This window comes from Tigriopus californicus, chromosome 11 (assembly GCF_007210705.1).
Source record: "Tigriopus californicus strain San Diego chromosome 11, Tcal_SD_v2.1, whole genome shotgun sequence".
Classification (NCBI taxonomy): Eukaryota; Metazoa; Arthropoda; class Copepoda; order Harpacticoida; family Harpacticidae; genus Tigriopus; species Tigriopus californicus.
Genome location: NC_081450.1, coordinates 1121946 through 1146250, shown reverse-complemented (window position 1 = coordinate 1146250; position 24305 = coordinate 1121946). Strand labels below are relative to the sequence as shown.

The window sequence follows — 24305 nt, the reverse complement described above, 5'->3', positions numbered from 1 at the left end:
TGATGACCAAATCAACTGGAAGGAGCACGTGCGACTAGTCAACAACACAGTAAGAAAAATTGTGTGTACTCTTTTCATGGCCAAACAAACAATTCCAAGTAAACTGAGATGCACACTATATAAGTCATTGATCAAGAGCCGGCTAGAGTATGGCATTGCATTTTTTGGTGAAAAAAGGTGAGCTGTGAAAAGTCTAGCCGTTCTTCAAAAACATGTGATAAGGTGGATGGTTCGTGCTAAATCACAGTCTCACACTCGTCATGTTTTTAGAAATTAGAAGATATTAAAAGTAAAGGAAATAGTCAAAGTTAATAGGTTAAAATTCATGTTCAATTGCTTGCGAGAAGATGTACCTGCAATCATAAACTCATTTTCTTACAAAGCAACTAGGGGAGGTTTGATTCGATACAATTTGCCACTTGTTCGATTAACTTGGTACCAACGTCTTCCATTATTTGCACTCCCCAATACGTGGAGCAATTATTTGACAGAGAACAAGATTCCAGTTCATACTTTTCCCAAATTAGTAAAGGTATGGACCTTATATTTGACGGAAGCAATCACGGCCTCATACTCAACCAGTTGCGTGAACAATGAATGCTTTTTTGCCAACGGAATAGCCCAGCCAGGCAAAAAGTTGACATTGAAAATGACGAGCTCCAGAAGAGTGATGACCCTGCACTATGAAATGATTGGGAAGATGTTGTGCCCGAACCAAGGACAAAGATGAAGTCTGCCATCACGAGATACAGTCATCACTAGTCAACAGGTCTTCTCACTAAAACAAACCTTTCGGTTTATGGGAAGACCTACAGATCTCGCCTTAATTTTACCGTTCTTTTTATTTTGCTTTGTCCCCTTTTATCCCTGAGAGTCCCTGAATAAACAACAACAACAACAACAAAAATATGTTGGAGAAAGTTGTGAACAGCATGATAAACTCATCTTTAAAATACTTTTATGGTTGGCTCTTCAAGGTCAAAAACTGCAAAATAAGTGTTTTAATTTAAATATGATAGCATGCCAGATTGGAAAAGCATGCCAGAGGGGTCCCAATTTTTTTCTTTGAGAAGCCACATGACTGCACTGTTTTTGATTCTCACCCTTTCGTTTTGGACAGGAGCCTCTTCCAAATGACCAACCAGATCGCCAATCTACTTCGAAGACACAATGTGAAAAAGGGTGACGTGGTAGCCCTGTACATGCCCGTGTCTCCATTGGCCGTGGCTTCCATGTTGGCTTGTAGCAGAATTGGAGCCATCCACAACGTCATCTTCGCGGGGTTTTCAGCTGATGCAATTGCCACGCGTGTTCAAGTAAGATATGTGATCCAATGATCTTTCTTATGGGGACTAGAATGGAATGGTATAAATCGGGTAGCAATGCTGTTGTTGAAACCAATCTGTCAGTGACACAAACTTCTATTTCAATAGTACTCAGTTTGGCCCAGTGGTTGGTTTTTGTTTTGGATCAGGTCTAGGCACTTTCCGACCCAAAAACCAAACAGTACAACAGGGGTTTGGAATGTACTGGAGCTGGCAGACTGGTTACATCACTATTTAGCAGGAGTTATGTTGATTTTAATGATATATTGTTCGCATCTTTGCATTAGAGCACCAAATATGTTGACTAAACAAATTGTATCCCTTCAATGCACGGACAGAAATTGTTATTACAACACTTAAAACACCAAAGGACTTCGTCAACCTATAGATTACGTCAACCTTATGTCGCCGCACTACTGTACCACATAGTACTGTAGTAAGGACGCCTCTATATTTGACTAAAGTGCGATCCTTGGTAATGTTTTCAAACATGGAATTACGTGAAGTGAAGGAGATATTTGAACCAACCACTAGAAACGATCAAAGCAAAATTGAGAAGAATTCCCTCCATTTGGAGGCTTTGGTCGACAAAATTTGATCTAGAGACAGGGTGGGCATTTCATTTTTGTCCACTTTTGTCCACCCCTGTCCAAAAGTGTCCAAAAGTGTCCAAAAATAAGGGTGGACAAAAGTGGACAAAAGTGGACAAAAGTGTCCAAAAGTGTCCAAAAATACGAACCTTTAAAACTACAAATATAAAGGATATTCTGTATGAAACCTATCCTCTACTTCAAAAATTGCTCATTGATGGTTCCAAGAGCAAGATAAGTCTTTAAAACCTTTGCCATATACCTCTAACATACCCAAAAAAGGTATTTGAAAGACAGGTTCTTAACTCTTTTTTTCTTACGTTAGATTAGAAAGCAAGCAGGGAACAAAGTCTCCCTCTAGTAGAATGCAGCTGTTGCAAAGGATTCAAAAACTGAAATAGCTAAACATTATATTCTGGTTATCTGGCTTCATTTATTCAACATTATTAACTTTTTGCAAAAATGTTTTACTTAAAATCATCAGTCATTTGGGATTTCTTCTTAAAAAGTACTAATATTAAAAATTGAATTTCTTACGAATTGCTAAAATCTAATAATGACATATTTTCCTATACTTATGGTTTTTCTTCCATAAGTAAGTTAATTGAGACATTGTTAGGCATATTTTTAACTTTTAAAGATGCGCTTGATGTCAGGAAATGAGATTCCCAATGTTTCTTAAAGAAACATATATCTTAGTTTTTAGATGTATTATAAAAGTGTAATTCATGCACTCCTTATAAATATGTTATGTATATTACAAATATGAGAAGTATTATTGGATATTTGATATTCAGCTCCTAAGCTTTTTTAAAATTATTTTTTTTAATCTTTGTTAAAATTACCCAGCCACCAAATGCCCTGATTATAGTGTGGCTTTGACTTATTAACATTCAAAATATATTAAAGATATTTGTTTTGACTTTATGAAGCTGTATTGTATCAAGATAACGAATTTCGTTAAGTGTATATCTTGGAAATTAAAAACGTTAGTGAAAAGGCTAGTTGTTACTTCATATTTATGTGTTTGAAGAAAGCTTAGATTTTATTGATTACTGATTCTATTTGCTGGTTCACATCTAGATTTGGTAAAGAAATAACATGATTTAGGGTTTAAAAGTGTTTGCTTGTCAATCCCCTTTTGCACAATTGTACTTAATTTTGGACACATTCTGCCCACTTCTGCCCACTTTTGTCCACTTTTGTCCACTTTTGTCCACTTTTGGACACTTTTGGACACTTTTGGACACTTTTGTCCAAAAGTCACGCTAATTCTCAAAATTGCCCACCCTGTCTAGAGACCTTCATGGATTAGGGTAGTAATTTGGGGTTCCAACTTAGGAGACAGCTTCAAACGCTTTAGATTTCACAGATTGAACTATATTAAAGCAGTTGGTATTGGGATACCCCTGCATGACTTCATAATCCCATATTTCGAAATGGGATTTGGTCCCAGTCGCACCTACTGCGATCATCAGATAGTTTTGTAAACGCACATTTTGAAATGTGACTGCGTAAAATTTAGTATTGTCGCACAGTCCCAAGTGATTGGAAACTTGCAAATGTTTGCCCACTATCTAAGGGGAAGGACCCACGACTTCCTGAAAATTACCGTCCTATCTCTATGACGTCGGTCTGTGGCAAGGTAATGGAGCGAATCGTCAAGTGTAGGCTCGTGGACTTCCGTGTTGAACACGACCTTCTCAATCATAGGCAACATGGTTTTCGTGGTGGTCGGTCTTGCATCACCAACCTTCTTGAACATATGGATCATGTCTCACGTGTGCTAGACAAAGGGGAATGCCTTGACGTCATTCATCTTGACTTTTCAAAAGCCTTTGACACTGTACCACATCATATTCTAATGAATAAGCTCAGAAATATCGGAGTGGTTGGCCATTTGTGGATCTAGATCAAATATTGGTTGGACCACAGGAAGCAGCGGGTTGTTGTCAACGACTCTTCATCCGACTGGGTTAAGGTTACCGCGGGAGTTCCGCAGGGAAGCATTCTAGGACCATTAATGTTCTTAATTTTCGTGAATGATGTGGACGTTGCTCATGGGTCATCCCTTCGGCTTTTTGCTGACGATGCAAGGATGTCTCGTAAGGTCAACAACTCCCATGAGACCGTGCTTCTTAGATGCTATTGGGGAATGGTCGAATAAGAATGTAATGACCTTTAATGTGAAAAAGTGTCTCGCCCAACAATTTGGTAAATCAAACACAATCTCGCCCTACACGTTGTCGGGTGTGGCATTGTCTTGGGTTCAAATGCATAAAGACCTGGGGGTCAATATTGACCATCGGCTTGTGTTTAGTGACCATGTTTCTGAACAATGTATCAAGGCGAACCGCTTGGTGGGTATGCTACGGAGGCACTTCACCACAAAGGACAAGGAGATATTAATTAGCCTTTTCAAGACATACGTCCTTCCCACTCTGGAATATGGCCTTCCAGCTTTTTCCCCCGTCTTAAGACGGGATGTTGATACAATGGAAGCAATCCAGAGAAGGTTCACCAAACAAATTTGTAGATTGGATAGCAACCTCAGTTACTTGGAGCGTTTGTCCATTTTAAAATTGGACTCCCTTGAGGAGAGGCGAAAAAAATGTGACTTAGTGTGGACATTCAAAGCTCTCCATGGTCTGGTAGATTTTGATCTGGGCGGTGTTGACTATCCTGCATGTTATTACATTAAGGAAAAAATGTTCAGAAATTCTAGAGCTACCATGCGAAATGAGTTGTGGACACCTCCCTTCAGATCTCAGTCTAGGAGAAACGCATTCGCAGTGCGTTCGGTCGCCAACTGGAACCAACTGCCCGTATCAACACGTGAACAAACAACCGTGAAACAGGTCAAAAATGCTCTTCGTAATCTGACGTGTACCAAAATGGCCTCGATGAGACTGTTATCAAATTATACTTTTCTAATTTCCAATACCCCTCTATCGCCCTCGCTGGTGTTGGAGTGGAACGATACAAAAAAATACAAGTTTCAAAATTTACGTTCACAACAGCCACGTAGGGGTACCCCATTGCTTTAAACTTTTGCAAAATTAGTTTCATGTTGTCTTTTTTGCTTTTAAACAGCCTTATATTTTTTATTTTAAGATTTTTGGGGGAAAAATAAATTATTCCATGGTTTCAAAAAATATTTTTAGTTATTATTTGGCCCTCAAAAAGATTTTTTTTTCCGAGCCCTTGCCATAATAAATAGATTGTTTGAGGTCGCTGCTGTTGCATGTTTTCGTCTCAGCTGTCATTGGGGTCAGAAAGTTCCATTTGCAGTCGAGGTAAACCTCAATATCTGGTTTGAATCTGAATCTTGACAATATGTCCAAATTCTGAATGGACTCTCCAAATATGACCGCTTGCCATGCAATAGGGACCTTTAAGCTGATGTCAAACTCAACCTTCTGAGAAAAATGGTCACGAAACCTCCATTTTGATTCGTTCTTGGGCGGTCACTTGTCACATCTCATTTCCTAATACAATAGCTTAATCAAATCGACGGAGATTCTTGCGACAGTCGTCTTCCATCTTGACTGGAATCTTAGGTTAATACTTATTGTCAACCATTATTAATCAGACTCGAATCTTGTAGTTTATGTAAATAATTGAGCAAGCTGAACCGTTATGTCATTATGTTGCAAAAGGTTTCGCGTGTGAAGTCGAGTATCTTGAAATGCTGAATTTGTTTCTTACACCTTTCCACATGAATACAAGCAGATGAGCACTTGCAGGCAGAAATCGATTCCAGAAAATTTGAATTAAATGGTGAGAACGATAAAATACCAGACTAGAATGAGATATCACACTAATTATGACTAGAATTGTTTATTGTGTGAACTACTCAAACATCGAATTGATGATAACAGAAGGGGTTTAATAATGGACTAATAATTTAGAACCATGCTAGAAAAAAAGTTTTTTAAACGCACTCACTGTTCAAGAATGTTTCAAGCATAAGTGTTCCATATACAAGCAGAACGCATAAAAAGAATGGTAACGTGCACGAGATTTGACATTTCATTCCAAAAAAGGCCCATTTTCTAATTTGCGCGTCTTCATCAAATCTGATCCTTCACGAGCTAAGAAAAGTGATTGCAAAGATTGGTGATCCCAAAGAAGTGATATTGTTAACAGTCTTAAGCACACCTTCAACATAAGAGGGAAGTCCAAGAAAGTACGTCTCACTTTTAATGTTTGAGGAAAGTGTAGATATTCTGCCCGGATAAGAATTGTGCCACTTAGGGATTCTTCTTTGCACTTTGTCTATACGGCCAATATCCCCTGTTAGGAGGGTTCCATACTTCGAGCTTAGTCTACATGAAAAAAGTGAAGAGGAGAATCAAATCACAGCCAGTACATAAACAGTTGGGTAGAGACAAGCGATGAAAATCTTGATTAGTACGGAAGATTGGGTGGGTCAGATTGAACAGATCCTGTTTCAGCTCCCGCCATTGATGACATTTGGACCGGAGCCGGAAAAACGTGCGTGACCGCCAATATTCCGAAGGGATGTCAGGCCAAGGACAGTAGGGTGTTAGTACGTCCTTGACCGAGAAGGACAACTTGTGTCCGGACATCACCTCCGGAAAGGTCAGGTTCCCAACACTGGGACACTAACCTGGTCAGCCCGATGTTTGGCTGTAAAAATACTTCCATGCATTTTTGGCATATTGGGGAACGCACAGAAATCGTTTGAGGAATTTGGTGAAGGTGGCATCGGCGGATTTGAGGGCGGATTGAGCGGAAGGCAGTAGAGGAAAATTGGGTTGATGTAGGTCCGGAAGAGTTGAAGAACTATTAGAGAGGGAAGATTCTTGATTGGAAGTCGATTGGAAATGTTTTCGATCCTAGCCCTAGCCTTGACTATTGATGATTTGAGATGGTTGGTGGAGGAAAGTTGGGTTGAAGGTGCTTGAGGAGAGATCCACAAAGATTGGACAATTTTATAGAGGAGAGTAACTACCAAGGTGGTAGAGCAGCTGGTCTGGAAATCAAATTGGAATTTGGGAAGGAGATCCCTATCCTCGGCCAATCCGGAAAAGCGGACGGCTAAAAGGGTGGGTGAACATCATCTTTAAGAAGAGTTGGCCACTCTGAATAAAATTTGCCCGAGTCTACTGATTGTAAGAGACTCCCGTGGATGCGATTCATCCATCCTTCCAGAATTCTTGAACGTTGAGTGTAATGGCAGAACAGCTTCAATCCATAGATTCCATTGTGGATTATTCTTTGGAGTTTTGATCATGATGGCCCAAAACCACTAAACAGTAAGGACTACCTGGCTTTGGCGACATTGTTCATTGAAATTTTGGAGGAATGAATGCTACATGTGTTCAATAGTCCTAGTAGCGCTGGAAAAGTGACCGCCCAAGAGATTTGTTTACCTTTGCTTTTGAAGATGACGTCATCAGTCAGCTGTAGCTTAAAGGTGCCTATAGCTCTACTATGGCATATTTCATTTAACGGGTTTGAGCAAGTTGTCTGCTTGCTTTTTGAGAACAAGACATTTATGGAGGTGTGATGGGGCTCAACATGTATTTTCATTCATATTATTTTCATTCATTTGATTACCCAAAGGTGCAATCATGTCGCCCACATTCAAGCGCGTTTGAGTCTGATTGAAACGAAATTTCGAATGTTTCATCATTACATCGCATATTTGGTGCAGCTCGTCATATTGTCTAGATTCGATATGCGTTGCTATAAATTGACAAAAAAAGGCAACATTTTACGGTTTAAACTTTCTATTGATATCTGAAAACATTTCTTGAAGTGCTCCAAATTCAAACAAAAATGCAAAATCAATCACTTCAGCAATTTTCTACACGGCATTTCCACTCCTTTTGAAAAGGATTCAATTTCCGATTATTTTCCATGGTTATGAAATTTGGCTTCTTGGATCTGAAAGGCTGTGCCCGTCATTGGTCGCTTTTCATGGCGTACTCTGCGTCATAGATGTCTAGACACTGGATGTCGGACGACCGACCAGTCGGTTGGCTAACCATTACAATAAACTAGTTTGTGATCAATTCCCCCTGAGACCATCCATTGTACTGTTGGTCCTCCGTCAACCAGTGTTTAGAAATCTATGTCCTATGCTAGAGCCCTGGCCTATATTGTACTGTGCCACTCTAGTAACTATAGCGAGGTCGCTACAACGAATCAAAACGTCTTCAACCGTCACGTGTTGCCACGCTGACCGCTCAAAAGGCGTTGGGCCTGCAATTTGATTGCTCACCGCGGCAAATTGGTTGCCAACAAACCAATGTCTCAGTCAACTTTGCCAAGATCGAGGGGAAGCGATTGATGTTAGAGGCCTGTGCTACGGAGCTTGATTCCGAGGCCAAGCGGCTCAAGTTAGAGGCCAAGGAGATCAAGATCTTCTTACAAGGCTCCTTCCCTGTTTCACCTGCATAAGAAGGACAGGGAGAGGAATCTTCCATTGAGGAGGTGATGTCATCTTCTTGGCCTTCCACCAAGCCAACACGTTCAGTTCGCCATGGTCATCGCGGAATAGGCTTGCCGCCCATTTTGTCAGATTCTCTTGGCACTCGTCCAACACTGGATCTAAACTATTCCCCGATCTCCTCGGAATCGCTCCCCACAACCACACTCGAACCAGAAGCAACTGATTAAGCATATTTGTGAAATTATACATTTGTTTAGCGCATATTTGAATAGAAAATACGAGGAATGAATGTCCTCTAAAGCTGCATTGTCCCATAAGTGGCCCTGAATGAGTGCAAATGAACCCAATTAAAACGAAAATTAACCATACCTAGAGGGCTCTACCCCTAACCAAATGGTACACTTTGAATTGTTCATTGTGTTGGTTCATTTAGGATTGTAATGCCGTGGTTTTGATTACGGCTGATGAAGGAGTTCGCGGTGGTAAAACCATTCCTTTGAAACAAACTGTAGACAAGGCTCTTGGAAGATGCCCATCCGTCAAAAACGTGTTTGTCATGAGGCGGACTGGAGCCGAGGTTCCAATGGCGACCAACCATTTCTACTTTCAAGACGTGAGACCTAATACTTACAAACACGTACATATATTTGACAAAAAAAAACACTCTTCATGCCCCGTATCTGATTATTGCGCAGCTCATGGAACAAGAAAAATCCGAATGTGCTCCTGAGTCGATGCAATCGGAGGACTCGCTATTTCTTTTGTACACCTCTGGCAGCACGGGAAAGCCCAAAGGTTTAGTTCATTCCACGGGCGGCTACTTGACCTACGCAGGATTCACTCATAAGGTCAGTCCAGGGGGAATAATACCAAAACAATTCACGAAGGTCTCGTTTCATACCCTTTCATCTGACCCATTAGACAGCCTTCAATTATCAAGTTGGAGACATTTTTGGTTGTGTAGCTGATATTGGATGGGTGACGGGACACACCTACGTGGTTTATGGTCCCTTGTTGAACGGAGGAGCCTCTGTTCTCTTTGAAAGTACGCCTACCTATCCGGACCCGGGGCGATATTGGGAAACAGTGGAACGTTTAAAAATATCCCAATTTTACGGAGCGCCCACGGCTATTCGATTGCTTTTGCGTTACGAGGAGTCGTTTGTGAACAAATACGACAGGTGAGACCTGCATTTTTGGATTTTGGATGTTTTTAAAGATATGGGCGTAATCTCCATGGGACGGAATGGTCTTAATTACAGGTCCTCTCTTCAAACTCTTGGCTCCGTGGGAGAACCAATCAACGTGGAAGCTTGGGAGTGGTTCAATGACTTAGTCGGGGAAGGTCGATGCGATTTGGTGGACACATGGTGGCAATCAGAAACGGGTGGAATTTGTCTAACGCCACGGCCTTCAGAAGAGGAAGCAGAAATCCTTCCTGGAAAGCCAATGAGACCCATGTTTGGCATCGAACCTACTCTTTTTGACGAAAAGGTAAAATAAGGCGAGTTTCTTTACCCAATAGCTTGAGTTTTGGATCCATTACAAGAACAATTAACTGAGCATATGTAGTCGGTCTTAAGTGCTAGCACTCCGTATCAAAATCAGAATGAAATTGAGGCACAATCCACCGTTCATTTCATAATCTTGTCTCCCTCTCGTTTATATGATTAAGTATGGAGCAATTTGTTGTGATTAATTCACATATTCTTTGCTCATAATTTTTTTGTCTCTCTCCTTGTAGAATTTGGTTAAAAGACGATAAAGAGGCTTTAATTTATTACTAATGAAGCATGGAAAATCGTGATTTGATTCAAAAATGTCGAGAAAATCTTGCAAAAGAATTTGTAATGTGGGTTGTGCTTTTTCTTGTGGTACTTGTCTTGAGTTCCATTGCAATTGAGAAAATGTTACCAATTTACTTTGATGTTTACTTTGCCACATGGCCCTGATTTGTCTTGAAAAGGTGACTACTTATCTCGAAGTTGGTCAAATTTAGTTTATGCAATTGAAATTGTATGCTGAGGAGCAACCTCATATAGGTGGAAAAATACCTAAAAAGATGTGAATGGGTCTTTTTATACCCGATTATAATCATTACTTAATTACTACTTTGGTTTTGGAGGAGCCTCCAATTTCAAAAAGTGATTCCACTCTATAAAAGAGAGCCGAAAAAACCATTTCAATCCCAACACTTGAAATCAATTTTGAACTATGATCAATGCTTGACAAGACGCAGCTATATGGCAGACTTCGAGATCACCCTCGAAGGTTTGACACCAGGTTGAGTTAAGGACGAGATGTTATAACAAAACGCAGAACTGCATGGCGTAAAACTGCAGATATACGGATAAAACGAAAGCGCTCGCCTCCATTGAGATCTCCGTACCAATTCAATTTTGAGCCATCCTTGCACCGGTACCAAGAAGCCTTGTCTTGCTCTCCTTTTCTCAAGTATCGCACCCTATTCTTCAAGGCCCCTTGAACTTAATTTTGATGGAAAACTTCACATAGACATCAACAAATCAGTTAACTTTTTCTTCAGGGTGGCCAGAACATTGACGGACCTAGAAGTCTAAACGAACCTAAACATGCAATGTGAACCAGAATAAAAAAAAACGTTTTCAACTGATGATTTACATTCTAATCTTCAAGTCTAATTATGATGCGCAGTAAATGAATCGGATATGATTCCGTTACCTTACGGTGGTCACAAGCCAACTAAACCGTTGGCCGGAACTCGATGAGAAAACATCAGTGGCACAGCAGTACAGTATCTTGCCATGAAGTTTGAAACATTCGTGATCAAATTCCTTGGAAGTGTTAGAGCAATGTGTAGCAAGAAGTATTATTCAAACAAGAAATGCTCAAAGAGTCACAGCCCAAAAATCTTGGGGATTGATTTTCAGTTTTCGCGAGGACCTTGACCAATCATTTTTATTAAAGCCAATAGATACTACAGGAATGAATTTGACATCCTTCTCATTCTTGCCTTCAAAGTAGCTAAAATGACGGGAATATCCTAAAATGATAAGCATATACAATTATAAAGCATCTTTTTTCATGCGTGATGTATACATATTTAGGTTGAAAAAAAATGAGACACTCTTCTGAAAACAACATCCTGAAGCAAGGGACCGGTGAACTGACACTGTTACCCTTGATACTTACTTGATGCGTTGGAATCACGTGAAATGGCGCAGAAAATCGGGTCAAAATCCTTTGGTCTTAATGTTTGTCCTAACTCTGGAATCATTGTCAAGGAAACACTGTGAACTCGAACTCGAGAAATCATGGCGTCAAATAGTTCTCAAATAGTCCCGGCAGAAATGAAATGTGAACAACCAAGACAGATTGTAACATGAATGCAGGTAATTTCATAACATAGTACCTCTAATTTATTTTTCCCTTGCGCATGTCGAGCTTTAAATCTTTTAACATACCTGTATTTTACAGAACGGTTTCGTTCGTTGTGCTGCAAAAGTACCACAATCCTTCACACCTGTGAAAAAGATTACTTCAAAAATTTGTTTCTTCAAGTAACCGTTAGGCCATTTCGTAGTTCAACTTTTCTCGTCCTTGCAATTTATATTTATGATAATTGAGAAAATAAAAGAAACGATATGAAATTTGATCTGAATCAAATACTTGGAATAAAAAGTTTACAGCACATCTACCTATAATTAGAAAAGTGAAGTCTTCGTTGCTTTACAAAACCCTCCTATGGAAATGATTCACTCAAGTTTACTTCAAATATTTCACTTAAAGCCCTGCGAGTTATCATTTTAAATCCTAGTTAACCAGGGGGCCTTAAATCTAATGCCATGTATTGCATGTTCTAGGGTAATGTTTTGACCGGTAAAGGAGATTTGAACGGATCGCTTTGCCTCAAAACCCCTTGGCCAGGAATGGCTCGCACCATCTTTGGAGACCACGAACGATATGTGAACACTTACTTTAAACCATACCCCGGCTACTTTTTCACCGGCGATGGAGGGCACAGGTATATAGTACTTTGATCCTAAAACACGAGTAGGATCAATTAATACCTTCAATTGCAGAGACCCCAAGGGCTATTGGCAAATAACGGGTAGAATGGATGATGTCATCAATGTGACTGGTCATCGACTTGGTACGGCTGAAGTCGAGGATGTCCTGGATGAGCATCATGATGTGGCGGAAGCGGCTGTGGTCGGTTTTCCTCATCCCATCAAAGGCGAAGGTGTGTACGCATACGTTGTCTTGAAGGAACACGTGGACACAGAAAGGGAAGTGATGCTAGGGCAACTTCGTGAAATGGTGAAAAAAGGAATCTCTGGATTTGCCGTTCCCGATCATATTCAGGTGGGATTCTCATTCATTATTTGTCATTGGAATGATCTCGATGTCAGACGAAAACTGTTTTACTTTTTAGTTTTGCTCTGGCTTACCCAAGACCAGATCTGGCAAAATCATGCGGCGAATCTTACGCCAAGTGGCAGCAAATAATCAGGACAATTTGGGGGATATTTCTACGCTCGCTGATCCTGGCGTGGTAGATGAAATTGTGAAAAATCACGAGGAGCTCCAGCAATCCAACTGGGAAAAGAGTTGAGGTTTTCGATCAAAAATTGTATTATATCATTTTTGGCTATATATCAATCCATCATCACTTTCAATCAATAAAATAGGTTTTCGGGAGTTCGGCTTTAGTCAAGGAGTCAATCATTGTTGTGTTCATCATGGATTGTGGGTGATCGTGGTTGATAATTGTGCAGACTCTGTTCTTTGATTGATTCCATAACGGGAACAGGTTCAGTGATCGGCGTCTTGCGTGGCTGCATGTATATTTATCGTGATTCGAGTTGATTCGTTATCTGATTTGCGTTGAGGGTTTTTGACAATGATGATATAAATCTTTTGGCTTGACATTGATCATGGAGAAGGAGGGGGGGAGGTTTTAACTGGTCAACCAGAATGACGGAATTCATGCCAGTGTTCCTGATTCTGACCACATAAATACAAGAATATGAATATCGCCAGTCTGTCACAATATTGACAGCTGAGCAAAGAGGGATGAAGGACTTTTCCACGAAGTAAATGCCTCGAAGGGAGGAATTAAATGAAGGCCTTTACAGCCTCAGTCAGTCAGCATGAGTTCATGACTCAAGGGATTAAAAGCAACAACGGAAAAGCAGTTCCAGTCGGCATTGAGAATTTGACTGTTATCTGGCCGACCCAGGAGACTTGATATGTCGGATTGTTTAATCCTTCTTGGGTCGAGGAAGAACTCCTGCTGAACCGGCCCCAGGTCGACCCATGTGCGTTAGAGGAGGCGGGGCGCGGATCCGTGACTGGCCACTAGTGGTGGCCGCATTGGGTATGGCACCACTTGTCAAACTGGCTAGCATGCGTTCCTGTTGTTGATAGCTCAAATTCATGAACTCTTGTGCACTCGACATGGGCAGCCCAGCCATAGCGAAAAACATGGCCGCTTGAGCCGCAACTTGTTGATGCTGTTGCTGTTGTGCGACTGCCTGTTGCTGATGTTGCTCACTAGGGCTGTTCGCCCACGGATATTGGACCATGGGTTGGCCAACCATCGGACTACCAAAGCCGAAGAGGTTTTGAGCTCCGGCCGCTAGCGCTGCGTTCGAGAATGAGTTTGCCAAGTTGGCAGTGTTAGCTGTGGTTCTGGCCTGAGCATTGGTCACACTGGTGTTGTTAGCTTGGGTTCGATTTCCCGCCGAAGAAGGCTTATTCATGGGGGGTGCATTGAGTTGTTGCACCAAGCTCGAGGAATAGCTGCTGCCTCCATGATGCGAGGAGCTCGAGGTGTTTTTGAAAGAGGACGTTGGTACCGTGATTGTCGAGGAGGACAAAGGCACCGATCCCGACGTCGGACTCCCGCTTATGGTCGACACTCCCTTTAATCCACTCAACCGGTCGAGCACCGTATTTAGACTCTTCTTGTTGACCGTTTGTATCCCCTGGACAGCACTGGCCGTTGTGGAAGTTTTCCCTCCGCCCAGCTGAACAGGGCGGACCTGTTGGGAGAGGGGACCGGGCTTGGGAACAATGCGCGCAGGCTTGTTAGGAGTGGGCGGGTTTCCGCCACTATGGGGTACTGAGCTCTGAGCAACGATGTGCGGCGGGAGACCCGGTTTCTGAGTCTGCAACAGCTTACTCATGTCCATGAGTGGATGGATGTTGGACACTCCTGAATTACTAATCGAGCCACTCCCCGCAGCAGCCTTGACCTTCTGACTTTTCTGCAAGCTAAATGTTCCCCCGCTACTGGTCGATGGGGATTTGTGATGATTAAAGGCCGACGGTCCACCGCCTGACGATGCTGAATTAGTGGACGATTTCTTTCCCTCCGTCATCATCCAGTTTGTCAAAGAGCTGATATCAGGCACTCTTTGGGAGTCCGGCTTATGACCGGCAGTGACCGGAGTGATAACCACGCGTGAATTGGCTTTCTCTGCTGTTGAGGTGCGATGCATCATATCCACTTTTTTGGCGTTGGCAGCAGCCGTGGCTGCAAGCACTTCAGCAATACTGTTATTGAACGTCAAAGGGATGGCGCTTGAGCCGGAATCACTGGCATTCTTAAATAACTGGCTATTACTACTTTGCTGATGCTGACTGGCAGTTCCGCCACTGGGCTTGCTCGAAGAATGTTGTTGCTGTTGGTGCTGCTGCTGATGTTGGTGCCTGGCCTTGGCACTGGCTGGACCTATTAAGGACGTGTTCCCCAATAAAGGTCCACTTCCATCCATTCGTCCCAGACTGGCCAGAGGATCCCTCTTCTTGAAGACTGGTGGTTCATTCAACATCTGAAGCAAGCTAGATTGCGAAGAGCTCACTCCGTCGGCAGACAGCGGCCCACCTGGTACAGTGGAAGTCAGGGTTGGTGACTGAGTAAACTGCCGTGCATTGGAAGGAGCCACCAAATCTTCAATTTTAAAAGATTCCTTCCGAGGACTAACCGATACGGATTGCGGTAGTTGTTCCATCGATCGGACAGGGCCACGATTGCTCATCAGGTTAGGCTCGGGCGGTTTGGCCATCAGTCCCAAATGCATGAGATCAGTTCTGACTCGGATCTTGGTCGGCAAATTGGCAGGGCTTTCGGCAGGCAAGGTTTGATTCGAGTTCGTCCCTGTCCCTGAAATGGGCACCTTGGGGATCCGCAAGATGGTAGAATCGGTGCTGTCCTTCCGACTGGCCGATTGAGTAGGCGACACGGACTGCTCCTTTTCGGTGTAAGTTGAATCCACTTCAGACCCATCCTCATCTTCAATGACTGGGAGATGCAAAACATCTGGAGCTGAGGGAACACTCAAATCGGGGCGCGTACTCTCACTGAGATCCTCATCCGAACGCTTGTTCTTTCCCTCATAGGCATCGATGCGGTTCTTCACACTTTTGACATACACAGAGGCTTTCTGATTAGCCGTTTCGGCTAGGGTTATGTCACCATTCCGCCAATATTTCTCTAGCAAGATGAGATGTCGGATGAAGCTCGTGTAGTTCCCGTACGGATGGTGAAGGTCCTGGAAAAGCTTCTTTGTGTTCTGATCAAATTGAATGTTCACCGAGCACTTGTCGTTAGGAGCTTGAGGAACACCCGGACTCTTGGCTGGATTCGAGCTCGATGACACAGGAGCAGTGGAAGTGGAGGGCCCGTTGACTTTTGCATTGGAGGGAGTTGAAATCGGTCGATCATCGTCAAAGTTGGTCGTGACGAGGATCTTGGCGTCACTAGTGGGCGAGGCAAACTCTTTGGTCTTCCTCTTACGACTTGGTCGATCATTGGAAACGTCCAAAGTGGTTGTCTTGATGGTGATTTTCGTTGGGTTATCGCCCTGAATCACTTGATTGATCTTCTTAGGAGAATGGCTTTCGCTTAGATACCCATCTTCCTTTCCAAGGTGAACGTGCAATCTGGAGCAAAGATAACAAATATGAGTATTGAAATTAAACTCGGTCAAAGGAAGACTGTAAGACTCAAGAACTTACTTCCGACGATGCTCCTTGTAGAAAGCCTTGTGGGTCTTGTTGGTTTTGAGGTAATCATGTTCTTTCGCTTTCTTCTTAATGCCACAGAATAACTTGCAATGCTTGCACACAAACACGTTCTCGTACAAATCCGCAGGGATATTATCGTTTTGCAACATCTCATTCAGCTCTCGGATCTCGTCTTTTTGCATGGCCAACCCGCAAATTCCGCCAATGGTCAACTTTTGCTTGCACAGGCCACACTTGGTGAAGCTTTCCACCAAAGCATTGTGCTTGGTGCACATACCGTGAACGGACTTGGCCGAGCTCTTCGTCACCTTCTCCCAATTCAAAGTCACTTTTCGCGAGAGCTTTCGCTTCAATCGGATAAGCCACTTCTTGCTCACCGACGTCATCACCTGGAAGAAAATCGACACAGGTTTTCACAAGAGCTCACCACAAAATACTCCTAGGCTTCTTCATACCTCGCGATTGCAGTTGCGAACCAAACAGGATCGACCACGCTCGGATCGCTCCTGAGAGCCTTTCCTCCACCCTCCTTCGTTGGAACAGGGCTCGTTGCTTTTGGCCTTGGCTGTTCTGTCTATGTATCGGAAACACTTGTCGCACAAGCACGCGTCCGGAGTAATGGAGGCGAATTCCGTGGCGAATTTTTGGATCTCTGTGGTCTTCAGCTGTGACACGTGAAGAGGAGTATCGAGCATGCCGAATTTCATGCCGCAATAATGACAAACGTCCGAGCAACATCGGCCCGGGTGGATATTGAACGAGGACGCCTTCTCGGGAACCACCATCGACCTAAAATTCAGAACAGGATCAGACCCATGAATGAGAGTTGCCCACTCTAAAAATGTCACCGATTCTAGCAAAATGAAACCACACAGTCAATTCGCAATACTGTGTCACACAAATTCTTTCTTCCATGAAAAGTGGGGACTTCCCAACTGAGGCGAACAATATCCTCAGTGCATTCTCAATTTACATTTGAGCCCTAACCTCGCTCAACGATGGAAGACTCTCCATCTGGAAGCTCGTCATTCATTTAAATATGAGAGTCAGTCAGTCTGCACTAGCATGATAATCATCTCAAGATTGGATAATGAACACCAAATGGATGATCCTACCACTCCTCAAAAGAAGACTTATGAATCTGATGTGAAAGAGAAAATTTGACCTTGAAACGAACAAAAGCATCCTTTCCAACTAAGTCCTGTTTTGCATGAGAATTGGAAACAATTGGACAATTCTAAATCAAAAGCCAAATATTAGATGGAATTGTAATGCATACAACGTGTCTTTCCACAACAGTAAGGGAATTGAGGTCACAGCTGCGTTCTTTTCAACTCGTATGACCATCGCTGGATCATCATAGTATGAAAGACAAGGAAGGGGAAAGACAGTTTGAAATAGGTCAAAAGTGTTACACTAAAATAGTCCCCGCTCTTTAAGCTTTGGTCGTAATTATGGAGCACCATGTTGTCTTTGAATTTGATGGATCGGGGATCGAAATACTACGATCACAAGTCTAATTTAGCCGACAATTGAACAACGTTGAATGCTTGTTGTATATGCGGTAAAATATCCGTGACCCCAATTGTCAAGGCAAGGCTAGAATGAGGGCAAACTACAAAAGTTCTACGGCATCATTATTGTGCCCACAGGAAATTTAGGTCAAGTGCCGACGAGTTCCATTGTTTTGGAACACCTCCCTTCATTTAGTTCTGCCAAACAAGGAGGTGGGCAATAGGGCACAGACATCAAAACTGAAGGACTTGCAGGCTCAAATAAAATGTTTTTAAAAAGCAGCTATCCCCACTTGATTCCTTTCGGAGGCATTGTGATCGATTTTCCAATCTTTCTTGGAGAGCCTACCCACGAAAAAAAAGTTTTCAAGAACTGTTGGCAGTCCGAGGGTTTTGGACCTTTGGAAAAGTTTCTCAAGGGGGAGGTGGAACTGTTCTTTAGGTCGGGTGATTAGGCATTCCTTTCGCGTCAATACCCTTTTTCCCAGTTGACCCAATCAAAGAGGGAGTCCTGAGTGGGGAAAAATGAGGAAACTCTCAGATCAGGCAACATCCGGAGTGCAACTAACGGGGTTGGTTTTGGATCCCAATCTTGATCTTCAATTTGAGTACTTACTCGAGGATCTTGTCATCCGACTTGACCTGGAGCAGGTTATTCCCGAGGTCAGGGGAGTGCTTTCCAGTAGTTGTACCAGACCGTGAGTCTCCACTCGTCTCGTCGGCATCACTCATGTCATCAGCTGCCAAGTAGCGTTCCAAATCTAAGGTGAGCTCTTGAGTGGGAGGGATCCCAGAGGTGTTCTTGGCTCTTTTTGAAGGTCTAGCTTCCAAGTCATCGTCCATGGGATCGTCAACCTCGTCAAACTGATGGCTTAGCCCCAATTTCCGTCCTTTCTTTTTCTTGGAATGATGCTGACCACCACTCCCACCGGCGCTGGATGCCGATTGACAAGCCGATGCATCAACTGTTGGATTGACGACATTGGGAATCGCATGAGAGGGAGCCGTTGCATTGGAGGACAAGGTTGACGATGAGGAATTATGGTTTTGAATTGGTTTTGGGAGTCGAATCACAGTCTTAAGAGGGACATGAGGTTTTGGCTGTTGAGAGGTGGAGCTTAAATTTGGGGAGATCAAAGTACCCTGGGCCAATTTCGATTCCCCAAGTGGAAATCCACAATTGACCTCGGGGTCATTCTTTGGACTGACTTGGCGAGTCTGAAGAGACTTAAGCTCCCGTTCGAAGACGGCAAAACAGGCATGGAAGGCATCTGCTTTTGATATGACAGCTGGATTAAAAGGCAGCTGCTCCCTGACTGAAAACCTTTCGACGGATGCAGCAGGAGTCATGAGGAGGGTCCGATGCTTGGGGATATTCGAGATTGATGTCGAAGACGTTGGACTCATCAAAACCGAATGGCTGGATTGTTCTTCTGGAATCTCGATATTTAAGGGTGCCACCGAAACACTTGGGCCTTTAGAACACGATTCAGTTGGAGAGACGGGATCCGGCGTTTTGCTGGGAGTGGCCAGGATTCTCGGGCGAACTATTCGAGTCGGAGAGGCCGAAGGATCCCTGACCGTGGATCCGTCCATTCCACTATGCAACGAGAGCGTGAGACTCGGAGGGGCTAGGTTGGAGTCATCACTTTCGGTATTGGGATTTCCAGAGGACGAGGTTCTGGCTCTACGAACTCGTACCTTCCTCAGCGATTTCGTCAGCTCTGAGGAGGTTGGAATAGACGGTTGACTGGCTTGAGGAGACATTAGACTGTTGCCTGAGGCAATGGCATCGATTGGGGGCGGTACTTGGCATTCTAAACTGGGGGGCTGATCGTCCCCGCTTGGGAGTTCAGCTTTGTCCCGCCCTCCCAGAACGATGGGATGGATTTGGCTGGAGATGTCATCAATGGGCTTGGGCATACGTCTCTGTGGTGAACCCGACGGGATCACTGTCTTGTCATCACGATCATTGCATGGATCTGGGCCAATTTTGGCCTTGTTTTGCTGCGAGTCATCTAGACACGATTGGTCTGCATTAGCTGGAGTTAGCACGGGAGGGGGTGGCGAACCATTTGACCTCCCATTATCTGACAATTGTTCTGGACTGAGTAAGGACCGTTTCCTGTACACGGGCTTGTTCTTGAGAGCCAGATGGGTTTCTTTGGCGAACTTGTCTTCCATCTGTGAGAACAACTTGGACCTGTCGATGCTCAGGCTGGGTTTGGAAGGTGATTTTTCTGACAATGGTGGCTCCTCGAGCATCTCAATGTCTTGAATGTTGAGAGTCGCCGGGCGTGAATGCTTGTTGTTTTCATCATCAGCTGACTCATCAACAATTTCCACAGAATTGTAAGGCACCATGCCTTTGCCAAGTCTATCTAAAGTAACGATCCCACCGGACTGATCATTGTCATTATTAAGACCGCCCTCAGCACAATCAGCCTGTTGGTCACCCTCGTTTTCTTCCATTACGTTATTGTGAAGAGACTTGAGCAAGTCTTCAACTGTGGCATCGATTTGCTTCGGAGACACTGTCGTGACGACCTCACTTGAATCAGCTGATCTGGAACCGTCGTCATTCGCCGTATCAGATGCCGAGCTCACAACCTTGGGTATTGATGATGAAGACTCCTCCGAGAACTCAGGGGCCTTGGACGAGTTCCCGGCGTCCAGTTTGGTTTGGAGAAAATTCTCCAGGATAGTCTTGACACTGTCCTGGAATGGATCAGAGGTAAGACTGGAAAGCAGCTCCTTCTCGGACATGTGGAAGCCAGCTTCTCGAGTCTCTGACTTGGATTTGGATATCACATTCTTCAGAATGTCAGTCATCGAAGCCTTGAGATCATCCAAGGTCTCTTTCTTAACTACACTTGAACACTCCTTATCACTACTCACAGCCGATTTCTTGTTCAAGTCTTCCCGCAACAGCTGCTTGAAAACCATCTGGCGAAAGTCACCACTTGCGGGAGGTTCTTGAGGAGGTGGTGCTTCCTCTGAACCACCATTAGTCAAGTTACTTCGAGAGTCACTTGTGGTCTGGCCTTGATCCAGACCAGCTTTGGAGCTACCGTCGCTAGAGCAGCTTCCAATGACAACGGTACTATCCTTGATCATTTTCACCATATTAGCACCCTCAGCCCCGTCACTTGGTTCTCCGTCCATTTCTGTCATTTTGTCCTTAATAGGACCACTTGACGTTGTTGGTAGGGGCACTCCATTGGAGCTCGAAGCAGACTCCCTGACTGGAGATTTCAGGCTATCCTCTTCACGGTGGCCATTTTCGGTGCTCGATGAGGTCTGCTCCCAATCGGGTTTGTTGTTAGCACCACTTGGAACGGGACTCTTCATTGGAGAGGCCGGAGATCCCAATCCGGAATTTCGGTTCGACACGCCAGAGGGAGAAAGAAGTGGTGGAGTCTTTAAAGCCTTTTTCTCAACAATTTCCGGCGCTGAAGGGTTGTCCAAGAACTTGGGTCTTCGGTGCTTCCGTGATCCTGAGGAGCCACTCACATCTGAATTGGACCGATCTGACGAGGATGAGGCCGAGTTCGGCGATGGAGGCGGTGGTGGAGGACGCTGAAACTTCTTGTGATTATGACTCAACGGGGGTCTTCCCCTGTGACCACTTCGACCACCTCTTGGGTGAGGTGCTCCAAAACCGTTGCCCCTTCCACGAGGGCCGCGTGCAGGGGAAGATCCTCTCGAGTTGCTCGGGGATCGGCCGCTGCCTCTATGATAGTAGTTATTTGAATTGCCCCACCGATTGCCACCACGATGACTGTTGCCACGCCCAGGGGGTCGGCCACGCCCGCTCATGATATGAGCCTTCTAAGAGAATAAGGCAAGCTACCTCGGGCACGTCAATCTTGGAAATAGGACGGGGTTTGAGGCACCCTTGGCCTTTCCTATGAACACAATCTGCAACCGAAAGAAAGAGCGACAATAAGAATTAGCCACAATCTGATGCAATCACGCCAACATAGAGAGGGATTGTTCACTCACAGCTATGGGATAACATCATGTTCATTTAGATAGTACAATCATAACAGACACAAGGATTGCCTTTCCGAAAGAGCCCACTTCACTCCCTACGAGATGAGCCAAACAAGCATAAGTCGAGACATCGTTACTCTCCTGATTGATGCCGTAACAATGGCAAAGGATAGTTGGGAAAGAAAATGCAAAGCAGACACAGGATTTTGCCTCTTCATCGCAACATCACATACCACCAACGCACTCACTAACTCACTCATATAACTCAGTCACTTAAACGCACCGAATCCGAACACAATGTGTCGCTCCAAAACAGTGAAACAGTCCCCCCTCGGCCGTCCTCATCTTCTTGCTCTCTCCAAACGTGGACAAGCTCAGCTGGCTCGGTTCTCCAAAGTTTGTTGGGTTGCCTAGCCCGCCAAGCCTTCCAATCTTCCATCCATAGAGGAAGTATTCGCCGTTGAGGAGACGAGAGGGAGAAAGAACTACCGAACTCCCGAATGAACAGACAGAGAGAGAGAGAGAGGGAGAGAGAGAAAGAAAGAAAGAGAGAAAGAGAGACACAGTCGACATTGCTCTGGAGGTCGCCTGCCCTTCTGAGTCAGTCCTCATGCACCACACGCTCCTCGATCCCGCATGTGCGTTTCAACGGATATCATCAACGACCGTCCGTCCGTCCGTCCCTTCACAACATCCTGCAATGCCAGCCGCTCACCTCGTTCGCCATCCTCACCACAATCACCATTCTTCAACAACAACAACAACACGAGATCTTTGATTCTATGTATGCTCACGGGTCCTTTGGGAGTTCACAAATGAACTAAGGTACAGAGTGGAGAGAGCGACAGAGACTAAGACTTGGCTCCTCGTTCGATGCCACATATCAACCTGACTAACGATAAATGGAACGATGGATAGATAGAAAGAAAGGACGATACTTGGATGACACGCGAAGGTTCAATACCCAATGCCTCCCATGGGAAATGGGCAAAGAATCTTCTCGCCCAACCATAACAAACCAGAGTATCAGACTCAACCTGGACAACAAGTCGTCTGAACACTCGAAAGATGACCTTTTAAGGGGCTCCAGTTATTACCCGTTCAGCCGCAAGAACCATGCATCAAAGTCTTGGAAATCTCAAGTTCCCCCCAAATGGAGTCGAAGTCGATTCCTCATTCTGGCCTCGTTCTCTCTCGAGCAAGAGATATGAACCTGAACGGGCGAGAAAGTCATCGTGGTTCGAAAGGCGCATTGAGCAAGTCGTCATATTCGAGTTCCACTCGCCGATGACGCATCGATGATCCCAGACCATTGGATCACCCCGAGATTAGTGTCATATCAAGGGATTCTACAGCCAACAGTTTCCACCCCACTCCCGGGTGGCCAATGCATGCATGAATGTCAGTTTAGATTGGCACTGAAGTAGAAATGGAACTCGATTTATTTGCCATTGATCAAAGGCCAGAGAAAGGGATCAAACCCAATGGCTTGGATCAAGTCAAAGTCCCATCCATTCGAATCGGCTAAGACAACCTCAAAGAGAGCATTTATCGAACGCTTTCAAGCGACATAAGGACCTTGACTGATTGACATATGGGGACTCCCAGAAGAAAAAGCAGAGAAGCCTGTGCCAAATTCGATGATCGGAACCGAAAACGAGAACTCTTTGGCTCTGAATCTCTGCTACATTTCCCTTCTTCTTCTTCGCTGTACAGTACGTTCGGGTGCCTCGCATTCAATATGTTGGCTTTTGAAGCAAATGAAAGCAAGCAATGGGGGGGGAGATTGTCGACATAAGCAAGGCCAAGAGTACTAAGGTGAGAACGTTGTCAACTCTCCATCTCGTCTTCTCATTCTCATAATCGGGTCGTGGTATAGAACGTTATTCATTCTTGTTTTCAACGCATGAAATGGCATTATGCATCCGTAGGACACAGGGTGTCAAGCCTGGCGAGGGGGTTCCTCATGTTGTTTCGGGAAGCAAGTTCCCTGAATTCATCCGTTGATGTAATCTGAGATAACTCCACAATTTGCAGAGCACACTGACGGACATTTGATACAGCTGATCGAGGGGAGAAGGAGACTGAAACACAGTTCTACGACCTTCAACTGTAATCGAGTGACTCGAGTGTTGGTTTATTATGGTTATCAAGCCCTCCTCACTCTCTCTGTTTGTTTCGTTTCTTATCTATTATTATATCTCGGTTTGGAAACCTAAGGATCTAACAAAATCGATTGCGATTGCACTCCGGTTTTCGGGAGTGAAAGTTTGGCATTTCACTTGTCCACGGCTCGATTCATTCTCGACCAAACACAGCTTGACAACGTCTGTATAAAGCGCAATTTTGGATTCACAAGCATGAGAGAAGTAGGTTTTTTCCCCTTCATCTGGTAGCTAATCATTTTAAGTACGAGTTAGGCTGCAAACAATAACTACCCAGC

General features: G+C 44.1%; 2 protein-coding genes across 3 annotated transcripts in view; one reads left to right on the top strand and one right to left on the bottom strand.

Moving 5' to 3' along the window:
* LOC131891000 (acetyl-coenzyme A synthetase 2-like, mitochondrial) overlaps window positions 1-13030 on the top strand; it is a 16960-nt gene extending 3930 nt beyond the window's left edge. For both annotated transcript variants that reach the window (XM_059240472.1, XM_059240473.1), the window contains exons 4-11: window positions 1121-1316; window positions 8773-8952; window positions 9035-9187; window positions 9261-9520; window positions 9602-9833; window positions 12182-12342; window positions 12401-12683; window positions 12754-13030. In XM_059240472.1, coding sequence (XP_059096455.1) covers window positions 1121-1316; window positions 8773-8952; window positions 9035-9187; window positions 9261-9520; window positions 9602-9833; window positions 12182-12342; window positions 12401-12683; window positions 12754-12933 — 1645 coding nt within the window. In that variant the 3' untranslated portion in view covers window positions 12934-13030. The remainder of the gene's footprint in view (window positions 1-1120; window positions 1317-8772; window positions 8953-9034; window positions 9188-9260; window positions 9521-9601; window positions 9834-12181; window positions 12343-12400; window positions 12684-12753) is intronic.
* Window positions 12936-24305, bottom strand: part of LOC131890999 (uncharacterized) — a 16337-nt gene continuing 4967 nt past the window's right edge. The window contains exons 2-5 of the mRNA XM_059240471.1: window positions 18483-21787; window positions 16808-17141; window positions 16344-16741; window positions 12936-16268 (exon numbers count right to left, since the gene is read on the bottom strand). Coding sequence (XP_059096454.1) covers window positions 13583-16268; window positions 16344-16741; window positions 16808-17141; window positions 18483-21685 — 6621 coding nt within the window. The 5' untranslated portion in view covers window positions 21686-21787 and the 3' untranslated portion in view covers window positions 12936-13582. The remainder of the gene's footprint in view (window positions 16269-16343; window positions 16742-16807; window positions 17142-18482; window positions 21788-24305) is intronic.